The sequence below is a fragment of the Chlorocebus sabaeus genome, chromosome 6, assembly GCF_047675955.1.
Source record: "Chlorocebus sabaeus isolate Y175 chromosome 6, mChlSab1.0.hap1, whole genome shotgun sequence".
Classification (NCBI taxonomy): Eukaryota; Metazoa; Chordata; class Mammalia; order Primates; family Cercopithecidae; genus Chlorocebus; species Chlorocebus sabaeus.
In genome coordinates this window covers 25,040,743-25,058,882 of record NC_132909.1, presented here as the reverse complement: position 1 = coordinate 25,058,882, position 18,140 = coordinate 25,040,743, and the positions used below count along the sequence as shown (strand labels likewise).

The 18,140-nt window shown below is 52.3% G+C and overlaps 1 protein-coding gene across 3 annotated transcripts in view; it reads left to right on the top strand.

Moving 5' to 3' along the window:
* Nucleotides 1-18,140, top strand: part of CHST8 (carbohydrate sulfotransferase 8) — a 152,386-nt gene that overhangs the window by 118,305 nt on the left and 15,941 nt on the right. The window contains exon 1 of one of the 3 annotated variants that reach the window (XM_073016669.1): nucleotides 259-464. The exons of the other annotated variants lie outside the window; for them this stretch is intronic. Coding sequence (XP_072872770.1) covers nucleotides 329-464 — 136 coding nt within the window. The 5' untranslated portion in view covers nucleotides 259-328. Of the gene's footprint in view, nucleotides 1-258; nucleotides 465-18,140 lie in introns of those variants that run through there. 3 annotated transcript variants of the gene reach the window in all.

Here is an 18,140-nt window from a genome sequence, read left to right as displayed (position 1 = left end):
CTGATTAATAAACAGAAATTAAGTCACTCATTTACTTTTTGCTTCAAATCACAGTGTGAGACTGGAGTGGCTGATATCTCACTGATATTTGTGAATGGGTGGATGAGTGACTGGATCTGCTTGTGTGTTGAATGGAATTCAAGGTTCCTTCCGTCAGTCCCAAAACATCACTCCTAAGAGTTCACATGTACCTGTCTGTTTTTTAACAAAAACACCTTTTGTCTCTTCTAATAGTCCTGAATGCTTAGGTAAGAGTGGAGGATGAGAGCTCTCTTCTCCGACATCCAGGCTCTGGGCATCTCTCAAACGGAGATGGTCAAAGAATCTGATGAGGTCTCTGCTGAAAAGGAAGGGTGCCATGGAGAACCAGACCAGCCCCCATCCTGGCGAGTGGTGCCTCCTCACACAGAAAGCAAATGGTTCAGGCTGGTGTGGTCAGAGGAGAGCAGCTTTCAGAGACAGAGGTGAGGATGGAGGCCCTTCCATTTTCCTAGTGAGTCTTTCCATACTACTTTTTAAAAGAAAGTCCATACTTTAAAATATTTTCTAAGTCAATTTGTCAAGGATGCCTGCAAGTTGTCCTGGAATTTGATGCAAATACGAGGCTATGCTAAAGCCATTCAGCAAGCTGTAGGAGCCCCAAGTGGAGAAACTCAAACTGGTACACAGGAGCAAAATTCATGCTGCTCCCTTCAAGGGTACCTCAGTTGTGGGTTGTGGAGTTTCTTTGTGGAAGCCCCCAATCTCTTAGGGTGAGAGGGCTCTTCAGTGACCTTCAGGGACTTTTCTCAAGGCTGTGGGCATCGGTTTGCAGAACTATGTCATGGAAACCACATGGAATACTAAGTTTGAAGTCTGGGCAACTGCTGGGCTGAGAAGATCTTCAGGTGTCCCTGTGGCCATGCAGCCTGTGTGGCATCTGCCATGGGAGGTGGGGTCTGGGACAAAGACAACTTGCTGGACTGGGCCACTTCAGGGAATTCATGGAAATAGCTTTCCCAGGGAAAGGAGAATCACCCTGAAACAGACCCAGACTGGCAATGTAAGTCGGACTCTCAGACCACTGTGTTGAAACTGCAGCACTGAATTTCTCTGCCTCTTCTCTCTGTTTCCGCTCTCCATTTCAGGAAGTTCAGGAAGCCCTAAAGGCCATTACCTGGCCACCTACCTATCTTCCCTACTAGAGATTAAACCTCTCTAGAGATAAATTATTTATTCCAGAACTGGCGTCATATGGGACAGTGCACACACAAGTCTTGGTTTCTGAAGCTATCGGGATCTTGGGGGGCTGTCCGTGGTGTTGAGACCCCATTGTAGTAATTTCAGTTAATCATATAAATAGGCAAAACCTCACAGGTTATCCACGGTGTTGACAGATTTCACATCTTACATTTCCAGGGACCTCCTAACCCAGAGAACAAGACCTGTGGCTAAACCCTTAGAGGGGAGAACCTTGGGAGCTGTCCGTGGTCCTGAAAATGGCACTCCCTCTCCTTCCAATTGCCTGAGCTGCTGTGGCAGGGTCAGAGCTGCCTGTGGTGTCTGCCTCGTTTTGATCAACTAATTGCCAATTTTCTGCTTCTTGGTCCAGCTTAGCCCCTAGCCAGAATCTGGCCTGCTGCTGCTGTCAGTCATGCTCTCAGGTACCTACACGGTCTTGCTTGTATTGACTCTGCCTGTAACATCAGTCCTGCCAGGCCCTGACCGAGGACTGGCCTCTGACTGCAAGGCTGTATTTTATTCCAGCCTGTTGTATGTCAGGTTCCCTGGAAAGCAGACTGAGGCAGCGATTTGCACTCAGGAAGCTTGTTGGGTTTATATTATGACACAGAAGAGTTAAAATAACTTTGGAGAAAAATATAAGTGTCTGCTGTCCACTGCAAGTCAACATGAACTGTTTCTGATAGTCCCTTTTGGCAGAGATGGAAAAGAACCTATTTTCCAAACCAGTGGTCACACACCACATACCTGAGGCCAGGTAAATCTTCTCTAGCAAACATACCATCATCCCACCAACATGGTGGTTGCAACTGGGGCTACAACTTGATAGAATTTACAGGACTCTGGTAGGACTTGCATGTCTTTTTTGGACTGGACTGGCGAAATTCCATGGTGATTTGAAGGTGATGACTATTCCTGCATTCTTGAGGTCTTTCATCAAGCAGAGTCCTGTGGATTTAAAAAAAAATGTGCTAATCTCTGTGATGCCCCAGGAAGTAATATAGCCTTTGATCTAATGTCTAGATTCATGGGAGAGGGTCACTGTCAAAGGCTGGCGTTCCCTATGGTAATGGTTCTTATCCCACAGATCAAGGACATGGGGGTTTTGCCAGCTGTCACATATATCTATTCAGATTATACATCTGGGAACTGGGGAGAAATGCTCACCAGATGGGAGTCTGTGAACCCAACATGAGCCAGACTTGGGTCACTTATTACCTGGTACCCCATGTGCCCTCACTGTATCGGGGTGCTATGGCAACACTTCCAGTTCTCAGGGGCTAAGACCCCAGATGTAAATGTCAAAAAGAAATCTAGAAATGTCTGAGTGTTCTCCTTTTCTGAGTGTACACCTGTTTAAATCAATGGCGGTGTGTCCTGTTGGGGCAGGACTGAGAAAACATTCCCATGTGCATTTGCCATGATGCCATGGAGTTCTTCTTGGGAATGTGGTCTCTCCTTTGGTCATTGAGTTATGGAGCTGAAAATTGGGTGTATTAGTCTGTGTTGTGTTGCTATAAAGGAACACCTGAGACTGGGTAATTTAAAAGAAAAGAGGCTTGTTTGGCTCATTGTTCTGCAGGCTGCACAAGCATGACACCAACATCTGCTCAGCCTCAGGAAGCTTTTATTCATGGCAGAAGGCGAAGGGGGAGCAGACATGTCACATAGCGAGAGAGGGAGCAAGAGACATGCCAGACTCTTTTAAACAACCAGCTCTCATGTGAGCTAACAGCAAGAACTCACTCATTACCATGGGGAGGGCAACAAGCCATCCATGATGGCTGCACCTCCATGACCCAAACACCCCACCAGACCCCACCTCTACATTGGGGATTTCATTTCAGCGTAAGATTTGGAGGAGACAAAACATCTAAACCATAACAGTGGGCAAAGAACTGTGCCATTTTCTTGGGACAGCTGATCACCCCTCTTTGATTTCTTTTGGTTGTATATATTGGCTTGTTGACCTCCTGTCTTTCTTGTTTTTTGGGATGCCATGATTTGGTGAGCACCTCCATAGCTCTCTGCAGATCAGCCCCTCTTGGCTGCTGCACTGACATTGCTACTCACTAGGACAAGTATGCACACTTTGGTTATGATGGCTAAGTACCACCATGTGGTTTCTGTTATTTTACAATCCTATTGTCCCCCATCAGTCTCGGGGTGTCCAGGTCTGTAGTGATACTGCCTACATTCAGCCCTGTCCTACAGAGGAGAGGCACTCTGGGCTTCTCACTCATGCTGGTGCTTCCTGAATTCTCTGGACTGCAGAGGCATTCCGCCCTCTGCAATATAGGCTGGTGGTCCTCTGTTCATTGAAGACACTACAGAGATCTCTGTCCTACAACACAACACATGCCTCCTGATCCTCCTGCCCCTCTCACTGGTATGTTCTATATTGCTTTAGAAAGGGGTGGGGGTGTCTTCTAGGCAGTGGCGGGTTTTCCAGCTTTCCCTAGCACATCCACTGTAGCATAACCACCTTTGGGAGCCTTTTGATCTCTTCCTGCACTATCTACCACAGCAATTCTATCATCCCTGCTTCACTGAGTGTGGGCATTGCTTTCTGCATGTTTCTGAGCGCCATCTAGCAGCATGTCTGCATCGTCTCCTGGGGTCCTTGCTGCACTGTCAGGTCCTCTATCCCAAGAGAATCCTCCCCCCCCCCCCCCATCAATTACTCCTCTATCCAGCTTTGTATTCTTTTTTTTTTTTTGAGATGAAGTCTCACTCTGTCGCCCAGGCTGGAGTGCAGTGGTGCAGTCTCGGCTCACTGCAACCTCTGCCTCCCAGGCTTAAGTGATTCTCCTGCCTCAACCTCCCGAGCAGCTGGGATTACAGGCGCCTGCCACCATGCCTGGCTGATTTTTGTATTTTAGTAGAAACGGGGTTTCGCCACATTGACCAGGCTGGTCTCAAACTCCTGACCTCCAGTGATCCACCCGCCTTGGTCTCCCAAAGTGCTGGGATTACAGGCATGAGCCCCTGCGCCCAGCCTCTCTGCTCTCTTGTCTACCCCACACACCCTGCCCCAGAGTCAAGGTCTATGTGTACACTCCTGGTTCCTGCCAATATCTGATTTCTGGATCCTTCTTTTCTTTTGGGGTATAGTCCCTTTCTTCCCTTAGCAAATCTAGCACTTCCCCAGTGGGGATGCGCTGTGATTTAACCGTAGTTATTGGTCTAGTGGAGAAAAGGTGGGGGCGGATTCTGAGGAAGGCCTGTGTTGTGTTGCAGAGCAGAGACCTCTGCGGTGTCTTCGATTAATGGAAGACCACCAGCCTGTATTGCAGAAGGTGGCGTGCTTCTACAGTCCAGAAGATTGGAGGAAATCTGGGAATTCAAGACTTTCACAGGCGTCAGCCTACAGTTCCCGTCCCATTTCTCAGGGTCCTGTTCCTTCTCAGCCAGGTGCCCACCGTTGCTAAGAGTCACCCCTCAGAAGCTGGATACTCTTCCTTTCTCCCCTTCATTTTTTTTCTTTTTTGAAGAGACAGTTTCGTTCTGTCAGCCAGGTTGCAGTGCAGTGCTGCAATCATAGCTCACTGCAGCCTCGAATGAACTCTTGGACTCAATCAATCCTTCCACCTCAGCTTCCTGGGTAGCTGTGACCACAGGTGTGCACCACCACACCCACCTAATTAGTTAATTAATTTTTTATTTACTTATTTATTTATTTTGAGACAGAGTCTTGCTCTGTCGCCCAGGTTAAAGTGCAATGGTGTGATCTCAGCCCACTGCAACCTCCGCTTCCCAGGTTCAAGCAATTCTCTGGCCTCAGCCTCCCGAGTAGCTGGGATTACAGGTGCCCGCCACTGCGCCCAGCTAATTTTTATATTTTTAGTAGATGCAGGGTTTCACTGTGTTGGCCAGCATGGTCTCGAACTCCTGACCTCGTGATCCACCCACCCCAGCCTCCCAAAGTGCTGGGTACAGGCATGAGACACCACGCCCCGCCTAATTTATTTTTATTTTGTGTAGAGATGGGGTCCGGCTGTGTTGCCCAGGCTGATCTTGAGCTCCAGCCTTAAAGACCCTCCTGCCTTGGCCTCCCGAATTGTTGGGATTACAGGTGTGAGCCACCGTGTCTGGCCTCTGCTACTACTCTTAAGTCTTGAGACCTGTCCTCTTGCTGGAGGTAAGAGTCTCTGTATAGGCTGCCACAGAGTTCATTGCCAGCCAATGCCATTGTTCCCAAATTACTACTTGCCCCATATTTCTTAGCCTCCAGATACATTTTTTTACATGCCAGGGCATTTTCTTCCACAGGTGCGCCATCCTAGTTTATCATCAGTAAACATTTTAATGGAGGCATTACTGCCTCTGGCCTTGTGCCACAGCTGCCTGTGCTCCACCTACCACCAATGCTGGGGACCTCCTTGCTGGCTGGTTAGCAGGTGATTCGACCCTAACATTTCATCTTAGCGTCTGCTGTCTCTGCCCTGCTGGCACTGACTATCGGGTTCCTGGGAAAAAGACGCTGAAGAAGTGCAGGAAGTGAATTGCAGGGGGCTGGGAGGGAGGTGCCCTCCGATCAACACCTGTAGGGGAACGAAGGAAGCAGGAGTGAGTGCACCGGCTGGGGATTTAGTCTGCCAGACCCACAGGGAGCTCTGGGGCTGGGATAGTCCCACAGAATTGACCTGAATTGATGCAAGGGAGCTGTGCCTTTATACCACACATCAACCAGTGTCTGGATGCAGGCAGTCCCGGGGGGAAAGTGCAACCTTGGGTGAGGGGACTTTGTCCAGCTGAGATCACTCTCTGGAGAGAGACCCAGCCAAGCTGCAGGGCTCTGATTGCACAGTCTCACCTGACCCCAGCCTCTCTGCACCCTTCACCTCTGGCTCCCAGCCCCTGCTTTCCTGGCTTCGCCATTCCACGTGGGACAAGGAGTGACTGAGGCTTACTTGACTGGGGCAGGGACAGATTTTCCAAATTCCTTTGCTTATTTGAAGATCATTGAAAACTAATTGTAGCTGATGTTATTGAACTCACAGCAGTTTTCAGTTTTATAAAAGCCTTTTCCTTCCAAGTGGTGCCATTTGGTGTTACTGAGATACAAGCAAGATCTCTGCAAAACTAAAATAGCATTTTTTAAAAAACATGGCACTTTAGAGTTCTAAAATATGTTCACATCGTTTTTTATCAGTTTAATTGAGGTGTAATTCATAAACAAGAAAACACATGCATTGTTTATCAAATGTATTCCATCACCCCAACTGGAGACGTGAAACATTTCCCCCACCCCAGAACATTCCCTCGTGTTTCTGCTCACTCACTCTCTGCACCGCCCCTGGCAACCACTGATCTTATTCCATCTCTAGAGATTCATTTTGCCTGTTCTAGAATTTTATGTAAGCGAGATCCTACGGTGTGTGTTCCTTTATGTCTGGCTGATTTTGCACAGTGTAATGTTTGTGAAATTCATCCATGATCATCATGTATATGAGTAGTTGTTTTTTTTCTTACAGACAAGCAGTATTCCATAGAATGGATGTATCGTATTCATTGATCGGTTCTCCTGTTGATGGGCATGTTCTTTGAGTTTCCTGACACAGCATACCTGGACACAGGCCATGTTGTCTTTAGTGACATTCAGGCAGGAGGAGTGTCCTAGTCACAGCCGTGTAACCAGGAGTTAGCAGGAGATGAGTTCTGCAAACCAGGGGGGGCCTGACTTCACTCCATTCCAGCGTCACCTAACAAAAGACCATAGAAAACAAGGATCTGGCCAAATAACTGGTACATTTTGTTCTTTTTTTTTTTTTTCAAGGTGTTTATTTTTCCATAAGATGCTCTGGTCATTTTCTTAGGATGCTACTTGAGTTAGCATCCTGCCAAGCAATATGAATTCTCCTTTTTAAATCAGGGTGATGGTAATTGAGGGGCAGACCTGCAAAGCAATCGGTTTGGGCACATGCATGTCAAACGGACTATATATCATGACATCAGACATTTTGAGAAAATTGCTTTTCCTCCCTGAATGCCAAGTCATAAATAATTTCAAGTTGGGGAGAGCTCTGGTAAGCATATGTTTGACTCCAGGGAATGGCCTGTAAATACGATGGGCCAGAGAATAAAAAACGAGGGGGCAGATTTGTGGGGTCACTTCTGGTCTGGACCTTGCCATAACTTGTTGTAGTAGAAGCTGTAGGTGCCCCACTTAGACACACTTCAGTGAGCAGGTGCACCCTTCCCCTGCTGTGGTGAGTGGGGACGGCTAATGGCTCACAACTGCACCTGTCCTTAGAGATCTGACCTCAGCTGATAGGAGACTCCTCTTCTGGAAGGCGACACCTTCCCCCTGGAGTTGGCCTGCAACCCATTCACATGCTGGTAAACCCCTTCTCCAGGGAGGAGGAGAACAGAGCCCTGATTTGTAGCACTTGCCAATATCCATGGTGTAAATACTCCCACTGCATCCAGCTCTAAGCTACCATGTAAAAATAAACAATACGTTGCTTAGGGGATATAGACATATGACACACACACACACACACACACACACATACACACACACACACTACTAAGAAGAAACAGGAATGATAAACACAGAATTCTGTAAAGTGGTTACCCCAGCAGGAGCAGGAGAGGGCTGTCCAGGAGGGGCAGAGATGGAGCGTCAATTGTATTGATAGAATTCTGTTTCTGAAACTGGGTGGTGAATACCTGGCTGCTTGTTTTCTTCGTCTTTAAATGTTATATATTTTCTTTTGCATGAATGAAATGTTTCATGACCAAAAACAAGTCTAAGGAAGCCTTTTAAGCTTTGAGTTTTTTTTTTTTTTAACTAACACACAAGGGAGTTCATAGCTGTTTGTGGAAGCTGAGGATGCGGCTCGGCGGGTCTCCTGGCTCCCCTGCACTTGCCCGCTGGGTACGACGACAAAGTCCACACTTTGATGAGTTTTGGTGGAGGAGGAACATGGCCTGGGGAAGGATATTTTCCTTTCCCTCAAGACAGGCAGGAAGAGGAGGTGGATGAGGGGCAGTCCACAGAGCTGTCCCGTCCAGCGCTCCCTCCTGCCAAGGGCACAGGAGAATGCCGCCTGCCACTCGCCCAAAGCCAGGCTGTTCCCACTGTCTGATCCACAGCATCTAGGGCCTTAATCAGTAGTCATTTAGCCATGCCCCAGACACTCGCCAGGCCCAGGCACTCCACTTCCACTTGGTGGTGGTGAGCTCCGGGACCCTCCACATCCCCCATTATCATCTCCACTTTCCAGGGGAGGAAGTACAGGACCTAATGGGTCCGAACCTGACCAAGGCCCCACACCTGGTGAGAAGTGGAGAGACCGCTTCTGCCAGGACAGATGGGACCTGCAGCCCGTGCTCTGGCCATCACACAATGCTACCCGCTCGTCGGTGCCAGTGCCACTGGGCAGGCTTATGGCCATGTCACCCCAGGTTCCTTTCCCCTGAGCCTGCCTGGCCTGAGGTTCCACTTCTGCTCACAGCTTCTGCTGGGGTCCCAGCTGGGGAGGGGGAGATGAAAGGTCTGGCCCAGACCTGGGACCCAGGGTCTGTTTCTGTCTCAACATGGTGTGCGGGGGGCACTCCTGCAGGCTCCTTCAGCAAGCCCACAGGTCCGGCTGCTCACCTTGTCCTCTATTGCAGGAGATGCACATAGCCTTGGACAGTAAGCCCTGATTTCCCCATTATACAGAGAGTGAAACTGAGGCTAAAGGCAGGTAAATTGCTGCCAGTCCTGGGCCCTCTGGAGGCTCTCACAGCTCAGATCCCCAGTGTCTTGGCCACCTTGCTTCATCAAGAAGCCAGTGCAGTGAGGAAGGAGAGGCCACATGATGGATAAGGGTGTGACAGGCCTTGGAGGAGAAGGGAGGTGCAGGTATCAAGACCAAAGGCTCACTCGGAGGAGAGCCTCAAGGAGTGAGGCTGGGAAGCTCCCACCCCACAGGTACACACCCCTGAGGGCATCAGAGGAGTTCAGGATGCCATGTGAGATGAGGCCTGAGTGGTGCCAGAGGGACAGCAGCAAGGGGAGCCCCCAGAAGGAGAGGCCTTGGCAGGTGGAAGGGTTGTGCATGCCCCAGGGATGGCAGCAAGAGCAGCTGTGTCCAGAGCTCCCCCAGCTCACCACGGGTCTCGCCTTGCAGCCATGAACAAAGCTCCGAGGGAAGGCAGCAGGCGGCTAAGAGAGCACACCCAGAACCAGGGACAACTGAGTTTGATCGCTGAGTTCAGTCCCTGGCTCAGCCACTTGCCAGCTGTGTGACCTTAGTGGCTAAACATGTGTCTATCACAGCTTCATCAGTGTCAAGCTGGGGCAAAATAATAAGCTTTCTCCACCACCCACCCACCCACCATCCTCCTACCATCCCCCTCCATCCTCCTCACCATCGCCCCGTCTCCCCACCATTCCCCCACCAACCAACCACCAACCTCATGACCTTCTGTAGGGGCCAATGCTATGAGCTCTTCATAACCCGTGGGTGGCTGGAATCAGTGGGTGCTCAAGGAACCCCATCACTGATGAAGACAGCGGTGATGGGGCGCAGGGCAGGATAAGGCTCTGCCTCTTAGTCCCTGGGTGGTCACTGGGGCCAGTGACTTGGGCAGGTCCTGCAGTCCTTGGTTTTCCTGCTACTCATCCACCTCCCTCCCAGGCACTGTGGGTGCTAGAGGCAAGTGGGAGCACCTCCCCGAGGCCCCAGGCTGCTGAGCCAGGAGACCCAGGGTCAAGCTCCAAAGGGAGGGAGGACATGTGCCCCCAGCTGTGGGTGGGTTGTATGCCATGTACTGGATGCTGTCCAGCTGGCGTACCGAGCACACAGCTCATGAAAGGGTCCGGGTTGTGGCCCGCATTGTGCAGCAGCCATTTGCAGGTGCGTTGTGCCTTGCTTCCTGCCTTTCTCCTGTCCGCAGGCTGCACTGTCTGAGTCCTCTCTGAGGCCTGGCGCCCCAGCTAAGTGTGGTCCAGGAAGCTGGCATGGCTGGGAGACCAAAACGCCCAGAGATGGGCCAGGGGCTCAGGCCTGGAAGGACCCTGAGAAGGCAGGGTCCCTAGCCAAGGGGGTACAGCAAAGGGGTCTGGAACCCAAGAGAGGAGGGTGACCTAAGGGGGGTGGTGGCAGCATGAGATCACAGGGGTCATCATGGGCTAGTTAAGCGGGGTCATCATGGGCTAGTTAAGCAGGGTCATCAGGGTTGGGAGGATGCACTTTTGGGCAGGGTCCTGTTACTTGAGTAGGGTCCTGGCTGAGTTCAGCTTCTCCAGCCTCTCATAACTAGCTGTCTGCTATAGGGGCTGTGGTCACCAGCATAGGCACATGCTGGGACAGACCTCAGGATTTCCTGCTCAGTCCCCTCTGGGGCTACCCCAGGATCCCAGGGCCTGGATCTGAGAGCCATCCATCCGGGAGGAGAAGCCACCAGAGTTAGCACATCCCTGTGTCCTGGGCCACTCTGCCTCTGCATCCCACACCCTGCCTCTGCATCCCCCACCCCACCCCTGCATCCCCCACCCCAAGCCTTGGGCTAAGCCATCCCTGAAAGCTGCCAGAGGTGAGAGCCACTCCCCAGCGTCCACCAGCGGCTCACTTTCCCATCAGGGTCCAGAGGTATTGATTCTCTTAATTGATTGCCCATAGGGAAACAAAGAATAAAACCAGGCAAAGCAAAATGAGCCTTTCTTTTTCGTTTTCCAGAAGTGTGGTTCTCCAAGGCCCCAGGCACCAGCCGTCCACCCCCAAGGGAGGGAAGAGGCAGCGATGGGCCGTGGGCCAAGCCTCTTAGGTAGTGCATCCGATATCCTTCAGACCGAGCCTCTCCAGGCTTGGTCCAGGCTCACCACTGGTACCCCTCAGCAGCAGGCAGATGCACCCCTCGCCCCACCCAGCCCCGCAACCCTCCCGGCCAAGCCAGGGAGGGCCTGAGGATTTCATTATGAGTTCAGATTATCATCAAGGACAAGGGGGAGTGATGGCGAAGTTACAAGCTCTCCTTTTAATAATGAATCCCATTTCCTCTTGCAGTTGGTTTTCTTGCAACAGATGCTGTTGCAGAAAATGGAACAAAATGGAAAAGATAAAAAGGCAAGTCATTAACTTGGCCAAAAAGCCTTCCCAGCAGATGTCGGGGATGGTGGGGCAGGGTGCCCACAGCCTGCCCACCGCACCCTCGCCTGGCCCAGCTGCCCAGCTGCCGCGGTGGGGACCCATATGTTTGCAGGATTCACGGCTTGGCTCGGTGTTGGGAAGCACAGAGCCGCCCTCCCGCTGTTCAATAACTGATGACCATTTTTCTCCAATTAAACTGAAATTGAAGGATCCTCAGACGTAGACATCCAAGGGAAATAATTAGTGCTTAAAATGTTAATTGTGCTCAGATATGCCTGTGCTGTGGCGGCAGCCTGCCAGTGAGCAGGCATAGGTAGGTTACCTTCTGCCCTCAAGCGGCCCCCACCAGGCAGGCTGGTCTCCCCAGGGACCCCAGTGTGGGCAGCCCAAGGCCAAGACCCTGGCACCTTTTCTGATGGTGGACACTGGCTTAATGATAGTGAGACGTTCTGTGAACCCCCCAGCCTCCTGCCTGGACGGCCGACCGTCCCTGGGGACTGGCAGGCAGCATCAGCGAGCGGTTACAGCAACAACATGGAATCAGACAGCTCGGGCCTGGACCCCCGGCTCTGCCAGCCCACTGGGGCAGCAGTGTGGACGAGGGTGACCCACTTAACTTCTTTGAGACTCAGTGACTGCCCTCATGCCAAACGGGGATAGTGAAACCCACCCTGCTGAAGCCCCCACAGGATTGGGTCATTTCTCTATCCACCATTTGCCACCCCTCAGCATGGGGCCTGCAGCGCCAGCTCCCACATGAACAATGACAGAATGAGTGTTTCCCCTCCAACGGCGCCAGGAGGGTCAGGGATCGGGGTAGCATCGTGGCGTTTCCCCTTCTGGGCAGCGGAGGGGCCCCGCTTGCCCAGCCCCATTCTGAGTCCACCAACCCTGTACCCAGGATTGGATGAGATTTTCTGCCCAGGGGTTGGAGTGAGATTTGCTGCCGCAGCTGCCTGAGCCCCAGGACAAAGGGGAGGCTCTGTCTGGGGGGTATTGGACGCCCCAGCTGCCTGAGGCCGGGAGCCCCGGGATGAAGTGGGGGCTGCCCATGCCGACCGCAGTCCCCTCAACCTGCCGCCGCCTATGGGGATGCACCGCCCCCTGCCCAGGGAGAGGAATTCACTCCCACAGGGAATTCTGCTCATTACTCGACCCACGTGTGAGCCGGGCTTCGCTGTCTGCCGAGATGACACGTCTAAGAGGCTTAGTCTTTATGCTGTGGATCCCGAGGAAATCCACTTAGATATTCCGTGTTCCCTGATCCGCCACATAATAAGATTCCTTTATCTCTTGTTGTCATGGAAAGTATATATTAACTGATTAATATTAATGTGTTGGCCGATTAATATTAATATCTGAACCGATTCGTATTTCACAGGCCACCATACTGAGGAGCGCGGCAGAGCCCAGACAGCTGTCGGTTTTAGGCAGTTCCCAGGGGAGTCACAGAAGTCGCATCTGACCCTTCCTGCCGCCCCATGTTACGGACACCCTGTCATTAGCGGTGTCTGTCAGGGCTGGCATGCAAGTGTGTTTGGACTCTGATTGTGGCAATTAAAATCCTTGCCATCCAAGACAGCATATTTTATCATTTAAATAGCATTTTACATTCTCCTAACATATTTCCCCAGTAACATTGTTAAATTAGGTGATAAAAGGTTATTTTTGCTTCTGAAGTTGAAATACGTTACTATTATTCCTTATCTGCCTGGAATTAGAAAGGTGTCAGAATTAGTGTTCTAAAGATTTCATTATCAAAATTTGCCAGACTTTATAAAACAAACAACATTTTTTTTGTCCTTGTGTTCAACAAAGATGGGCAAAGGCTTTGTCTTCTGACATTGGAGATTGCTTTCAGCGTTTGGTGGAGAGAGAAGCCACAGCCTTCCCTGCAGCCAGGGGGATGCACTGGGGGCTGGGGGAAGGCTCGCTTGCATTTGAATTGGAGCCACCACTGTCACCTGTGCCACAGCCTGGGCATCGGAGGCCACATAGGTCAGGGAGGTCACTCTTGCCCATGGGGACAGCACAGCCAGAGGCTGCACCTTCACTAGGGGGAGCGGCCAGGAGCCTGCCCATCTAGCCTGCATGTAGCTTCTCCATCTCCGCTTCCGTCTCCCCTCCAGCACCGCTTTCTAGCCCCCGCCCTTTCTGGGTCCCATCTCCAATCCTTTCCTCAGGATCTCTACCACCACCAACTGTCCGCCATCTACCTATTATCCTCCCACCGTCTTACTACCATCTACCCACCATCTCCCCACCAACCTCCCACTTTCCCCTACCACCCACCCACCTTCCCCCTACTACCCACCATCCTCCTACCACCACCCACATCCTCCCTCCATCCCCCACCATCCCCCATCTCCTCACCATCCACCCGCCATCCCCCACCATCCCCCACCAACCTCCCACCATCCCCACACCATCCTCCTACCATCTCCCCACCATCCCCCACCAACCTCCCACCATCCCCCACCATCCTACCATCCCCCCTCCATACCCCATCTCCTCACCATCTACCCGCCATCCCCCACCATCCCCCACCAACCTCCCACCATCCCCACACCATCCTCCTACCATCTCCCCACCATCCCCCACCAACCTCCCACCATTCCCCACCATCATACCATCCCCCCTCCATCCCCCACCATCCCCCATCTCCTCACCATCCACCTGCCATCCCCCACCATCCCCCACCAACCTCCCACCATCCCCACACCATCCTCCTACCATCTCCCCACCATCCCCCACCAACCTCCCACCATTCCCCACCATCATACCATCCCCCCTCCATCCCCCACCATCTGCCATCTCACCATCCACCCACCATCCCCCACCAACCTCCCACCATCCCCCACCATCCTACCATCCCCCCTCCATCCCCCACCATCCCCCATCTCCTCACCATCCCCCACCATCCCCCATCTCCTCACCATCCACCTGCTATCCTCCACCATCCACCCACCATCCTCCACCAACCTCCCACCCTCCCCACACCATCCCCCACCATCCATGTACCATTCTCACATCATCCCCCCAGTACCCTCTGTGTACCATCCTACCTGCCATCAGTGTGCCCCCCGTGTGCATCTCCCCATCATCAGTGCATCACATCTGACATGGAAGACACCCTTGTGCTGCACAAACCCCCCCTCACTCGCACTTGGCAGTCAAGGGTGCCATGAGCTGGGCCTGGGGCCTCATACCTGCTAATGGACTGCTCTATCCCTGCACTTGGCATTCCCAGGTCACCCTGGTCCATGACCTCTCATGAGCCAACCGTCCTTGCTACAGCACTCTAGGCTGCAGGGCTCTTCTGAGGACAGATTTCTCTCTGGAAGAAGCACACCAGGCAGGATAAGGGACTGTTCTGCTGGGATCAGGAGACCTTGCTGTGCATCTTAACCCTATGCCTGCTCTCATCCCCTTTCCCTCTGTTTTTGGTTTGATCCAAGGACGGGATTGACTTTACCAAAGAGGAGGCTCATCCTCTCCCAGACTTCCAACCAGGACGGAGCTTTAGCTGGACTGGTGGGAACAGTCCAGGGTGTATGTGGCAGCCCCTCAAGTGTTTGCCCACCTGCATGCCAGCTCCAGCCTCTGCCACATCTCACAGGGACAACGGTCCCAGATGTCAGAGGCAGGGGCGACAGCCTCTCAGATAGACCAGCTAAGAACAGAGCTGGGAGAGCAAGGCTACCAGTTTCCTCTTGAACCCAGGCTGGGGTCTATGCTAATCTGTTGTGGATGTGAACCTTGAGGTTGATTGCAGAGGCTGTGAACCTCTGAGATCCTGCTCTGCAGGGCCAGGTCTTGATGGAAAAGGATCCCTTTCTGCTGAGCACCTGAGTGGGAGATGCCGGCTCAGGGGCACCTGTCTGCAGCCTGATCTTCCTTCTTCCAAGGAGCTCAGCCCTGCAGAGGCATCCTAGCCTGGCCGATCCTTGTGTCTCTCACTTGCGGATGCAGCAGAGCTAAAGGCTGGAAATGACATTCTCAGGATGCTCACAAGCCATGCACCCCCCAGGGGCTCAGGATGGCGCTTTCCTGTGGACTTCAGCATTCCCAAAATCCCTGCTGTCTGCAACCACAGATTTTCCCAGAAACTTCTGGCACTGAAAACCTTCTGATGCCCCAGTCAAAGCACCCACCGCCTGACACAGCTGTGCTGTGCTCACCCCGCCCCTTACTCCCTGTTACACAGCAGCCCCTCGTGCTGTAATCAACTCCCAGACAAACAGAAAACATGCTAGCAGCCGTTGTAAGCATCCCCTGTGTGATTTATTGCCATCATCACAATATTTTGTTTGGAGCTGTAATCCTCCGGACATAAATCAAGTCATTAGAAGGAATGACGTTTAATCCTGCAGAAGATGCTGTGGTGGGCTGAGCAGCAGTGAATCACCTCTCACTGTGAATCACCTCTCACCCTGCTAGTGAATCATTCATTCTAGAAAGAATGGCCCTCCTCACACCTACCTGGCCCACTCCTCATCCCCGCCATGCACAGGCGTGAAAGACGGAAGGCACAAGCCAGGCTTCTTTGTTTCCTGGAACAGCACATTTCACAACCGCAAAGAGGTACCCAAAACACATGCCCAGGGCTCCAGACTGGAGCTTTAATTCCTCCGGAAATGCACAAAGCCTGGAGGGGCTGCCTCCTTGTCCATAGTGGACTCTCTTCCTCCCGAGAGCAGCTTTGCTGGTTGGACTTCAAAGGAAGCAGGAAAACAGCTCAGATGTCTTCCTTAGCTCTCCTTTCACGGTGACCCCAGCCACCCTACAAACAGCCATTACATGGGAGCACATTCCGTTTGCAAAGCCGGCGGGTCTAATTGCAGGGCCTTTGGTGGAGATGTGCAGGCAGAGACTAAGCAGAGACTTTGAGGCCTTGAAAGGGGAATTCAGGGACCTCGGGCACTGTCTTCCAGGAGCCCAGTAAGCTCCTCCACCCCCACCCAGGCAAACACCGGCTTCGAGTTCCCGCAAATGGCGCCTCTCTTGGAGCAAGGAGACACCCCCAAAATGCTGGAAAGGGAAGAACGGGAAGGGGGTTGGGTCTTGGCTACGGGATTGCGTTAGAAGACTTCATGTTATTGAATAATGTGAATACTGTGATGATGGCAAATTCCAAGTACGCATGAAGATCGTGAAAATTCCGGCTATTTCCAGTGTTTACATCTACTCAATATTCTTGTGCTCAGAGCTAATGAGGCTGGCTTTAGGTGGTGACATGGGCCTGTTTCAAGGATGCTGGAAGTCGCGGGGCTGGATTGTGTGGCGTGTGTCTGGGCTGCCTTCAAAACCGAGGTATGTGGCCCAGATCTGGCTAATGGACAGTTTCACCCAAGCTGTGTCCTGTTTCCAGCTGAGAGCTGCTACCTGCAGGTGCTACTCAAGTCTGTCTCTGGTTCTCCATAAGCCAGGGTCGGGTCTTCTCCCCCAAGGGCTCCTCCATTCCCTGAGACTTCCCTGTCTGGGGGTCCTGGGAGCATGCTACGGGGGGAGTCCCCCAGACATTTCCCTCACCTTCACCCCTCATGCCTCTGACTCACCAAACCCTTTAGCCCTCTGGCTTTGTTGTTCTGCAAAATCCAACCTCCCCTTTTCCTACTCCCGCCCAACCTGCCTAAGTTCAGATGTCCCCACTCCTCACCTCCATCATAAGGTTAAGAACCTGAATTTGTTTTCCCACTTCCTTTTGGGCCTCACTCTTCTCCAAGTTCCCCAGTCACCTCCAGAATGACTTCTGAACATGCAGTCCTTGGGGATCTCTCCACCCTCCCCACTTTCCCCAGCCCTGCAGTCAGCACCCCAAGGCTCTGGAGACTGTGCAGGTACTGAGATGCAAAGGGCCTGTGGTTTAGGTGTGAGTGTGGTATGGAGGTGTGAAGCCAGCCCCGCCTGGCATGGCTGTGAGAGGGCAGTGGAAGACAGGCTGTCTGTGCTCCCATGATGGCCTGGGGCCCCCTGGTCAGCCCACATGGCCCTGGGGGGGCTCCTGCTGCTACAGGGTACTGGGCTGGGCAGAGGAAGAGCCGGCCATTCAGGATAGGCCCAGTGGCTCATGCCTGTAATCCCAGCATTTTGGGAGACCGAAGTGGGTGGATTGCTTGAGCTCAGGAGTTCAACACCAGCCTGGGCAACATGGTGAAACCCCGTCTCTACTGAAAACACAAAAATTAGCCGGGCGTGGTGGCGTGTGCCTGTAATCCCAGCTACTCTGGAGGCTGAGGCATGAGAATCGCTTGAACCAGGAGGTGGAGATTGTAGTGAGCTAAGACCATGCGAAAGAAAGAAAGAAGGAAAGAGGGAAGGAAGGAAGGAAGGAAGGAAGGAAGGAAGGAAGGAAGGAAGGAAGGAAGGAAGGAAGGAAGGAAGGAGGAAGAAAGAAAGAAAGAAGCTGGCCATTCAGAAGGGAGCAGAAAGGGGCTCTTGGACAGGTATCCAGGGGAGGTGATGTCCCCACAGCCAGCCACTGACAAGCCGAAGATTGGCATCCACACTCGGGTTTGGAATCTTTTTTTAAGAGATGGGATCTCACTGTGTTGCCCAGGCTCAACATAGGAGCTCAAACTCCTGGACTCAAGCAATCCTCCTGCCCCAGCCTCCTGAGTAGCTGGGATTCCATGTGCGTACCACCACGCCAGTATTATGCTCAAGTTTGACCCCTCAAAGAAGCTGGTGTAATCCTCAGGCCAGAGCCTTCCAGAGCTGCTCTTTCCCCAGCCCTTGGCTGGACCTGACTCCAGGTTCAAGGCCCTGCCCTGGGATATTCACCCCGGCTCTGAAATGTAGACTGTAGCTATCCAGACCCTCAGCAGGGAAGAG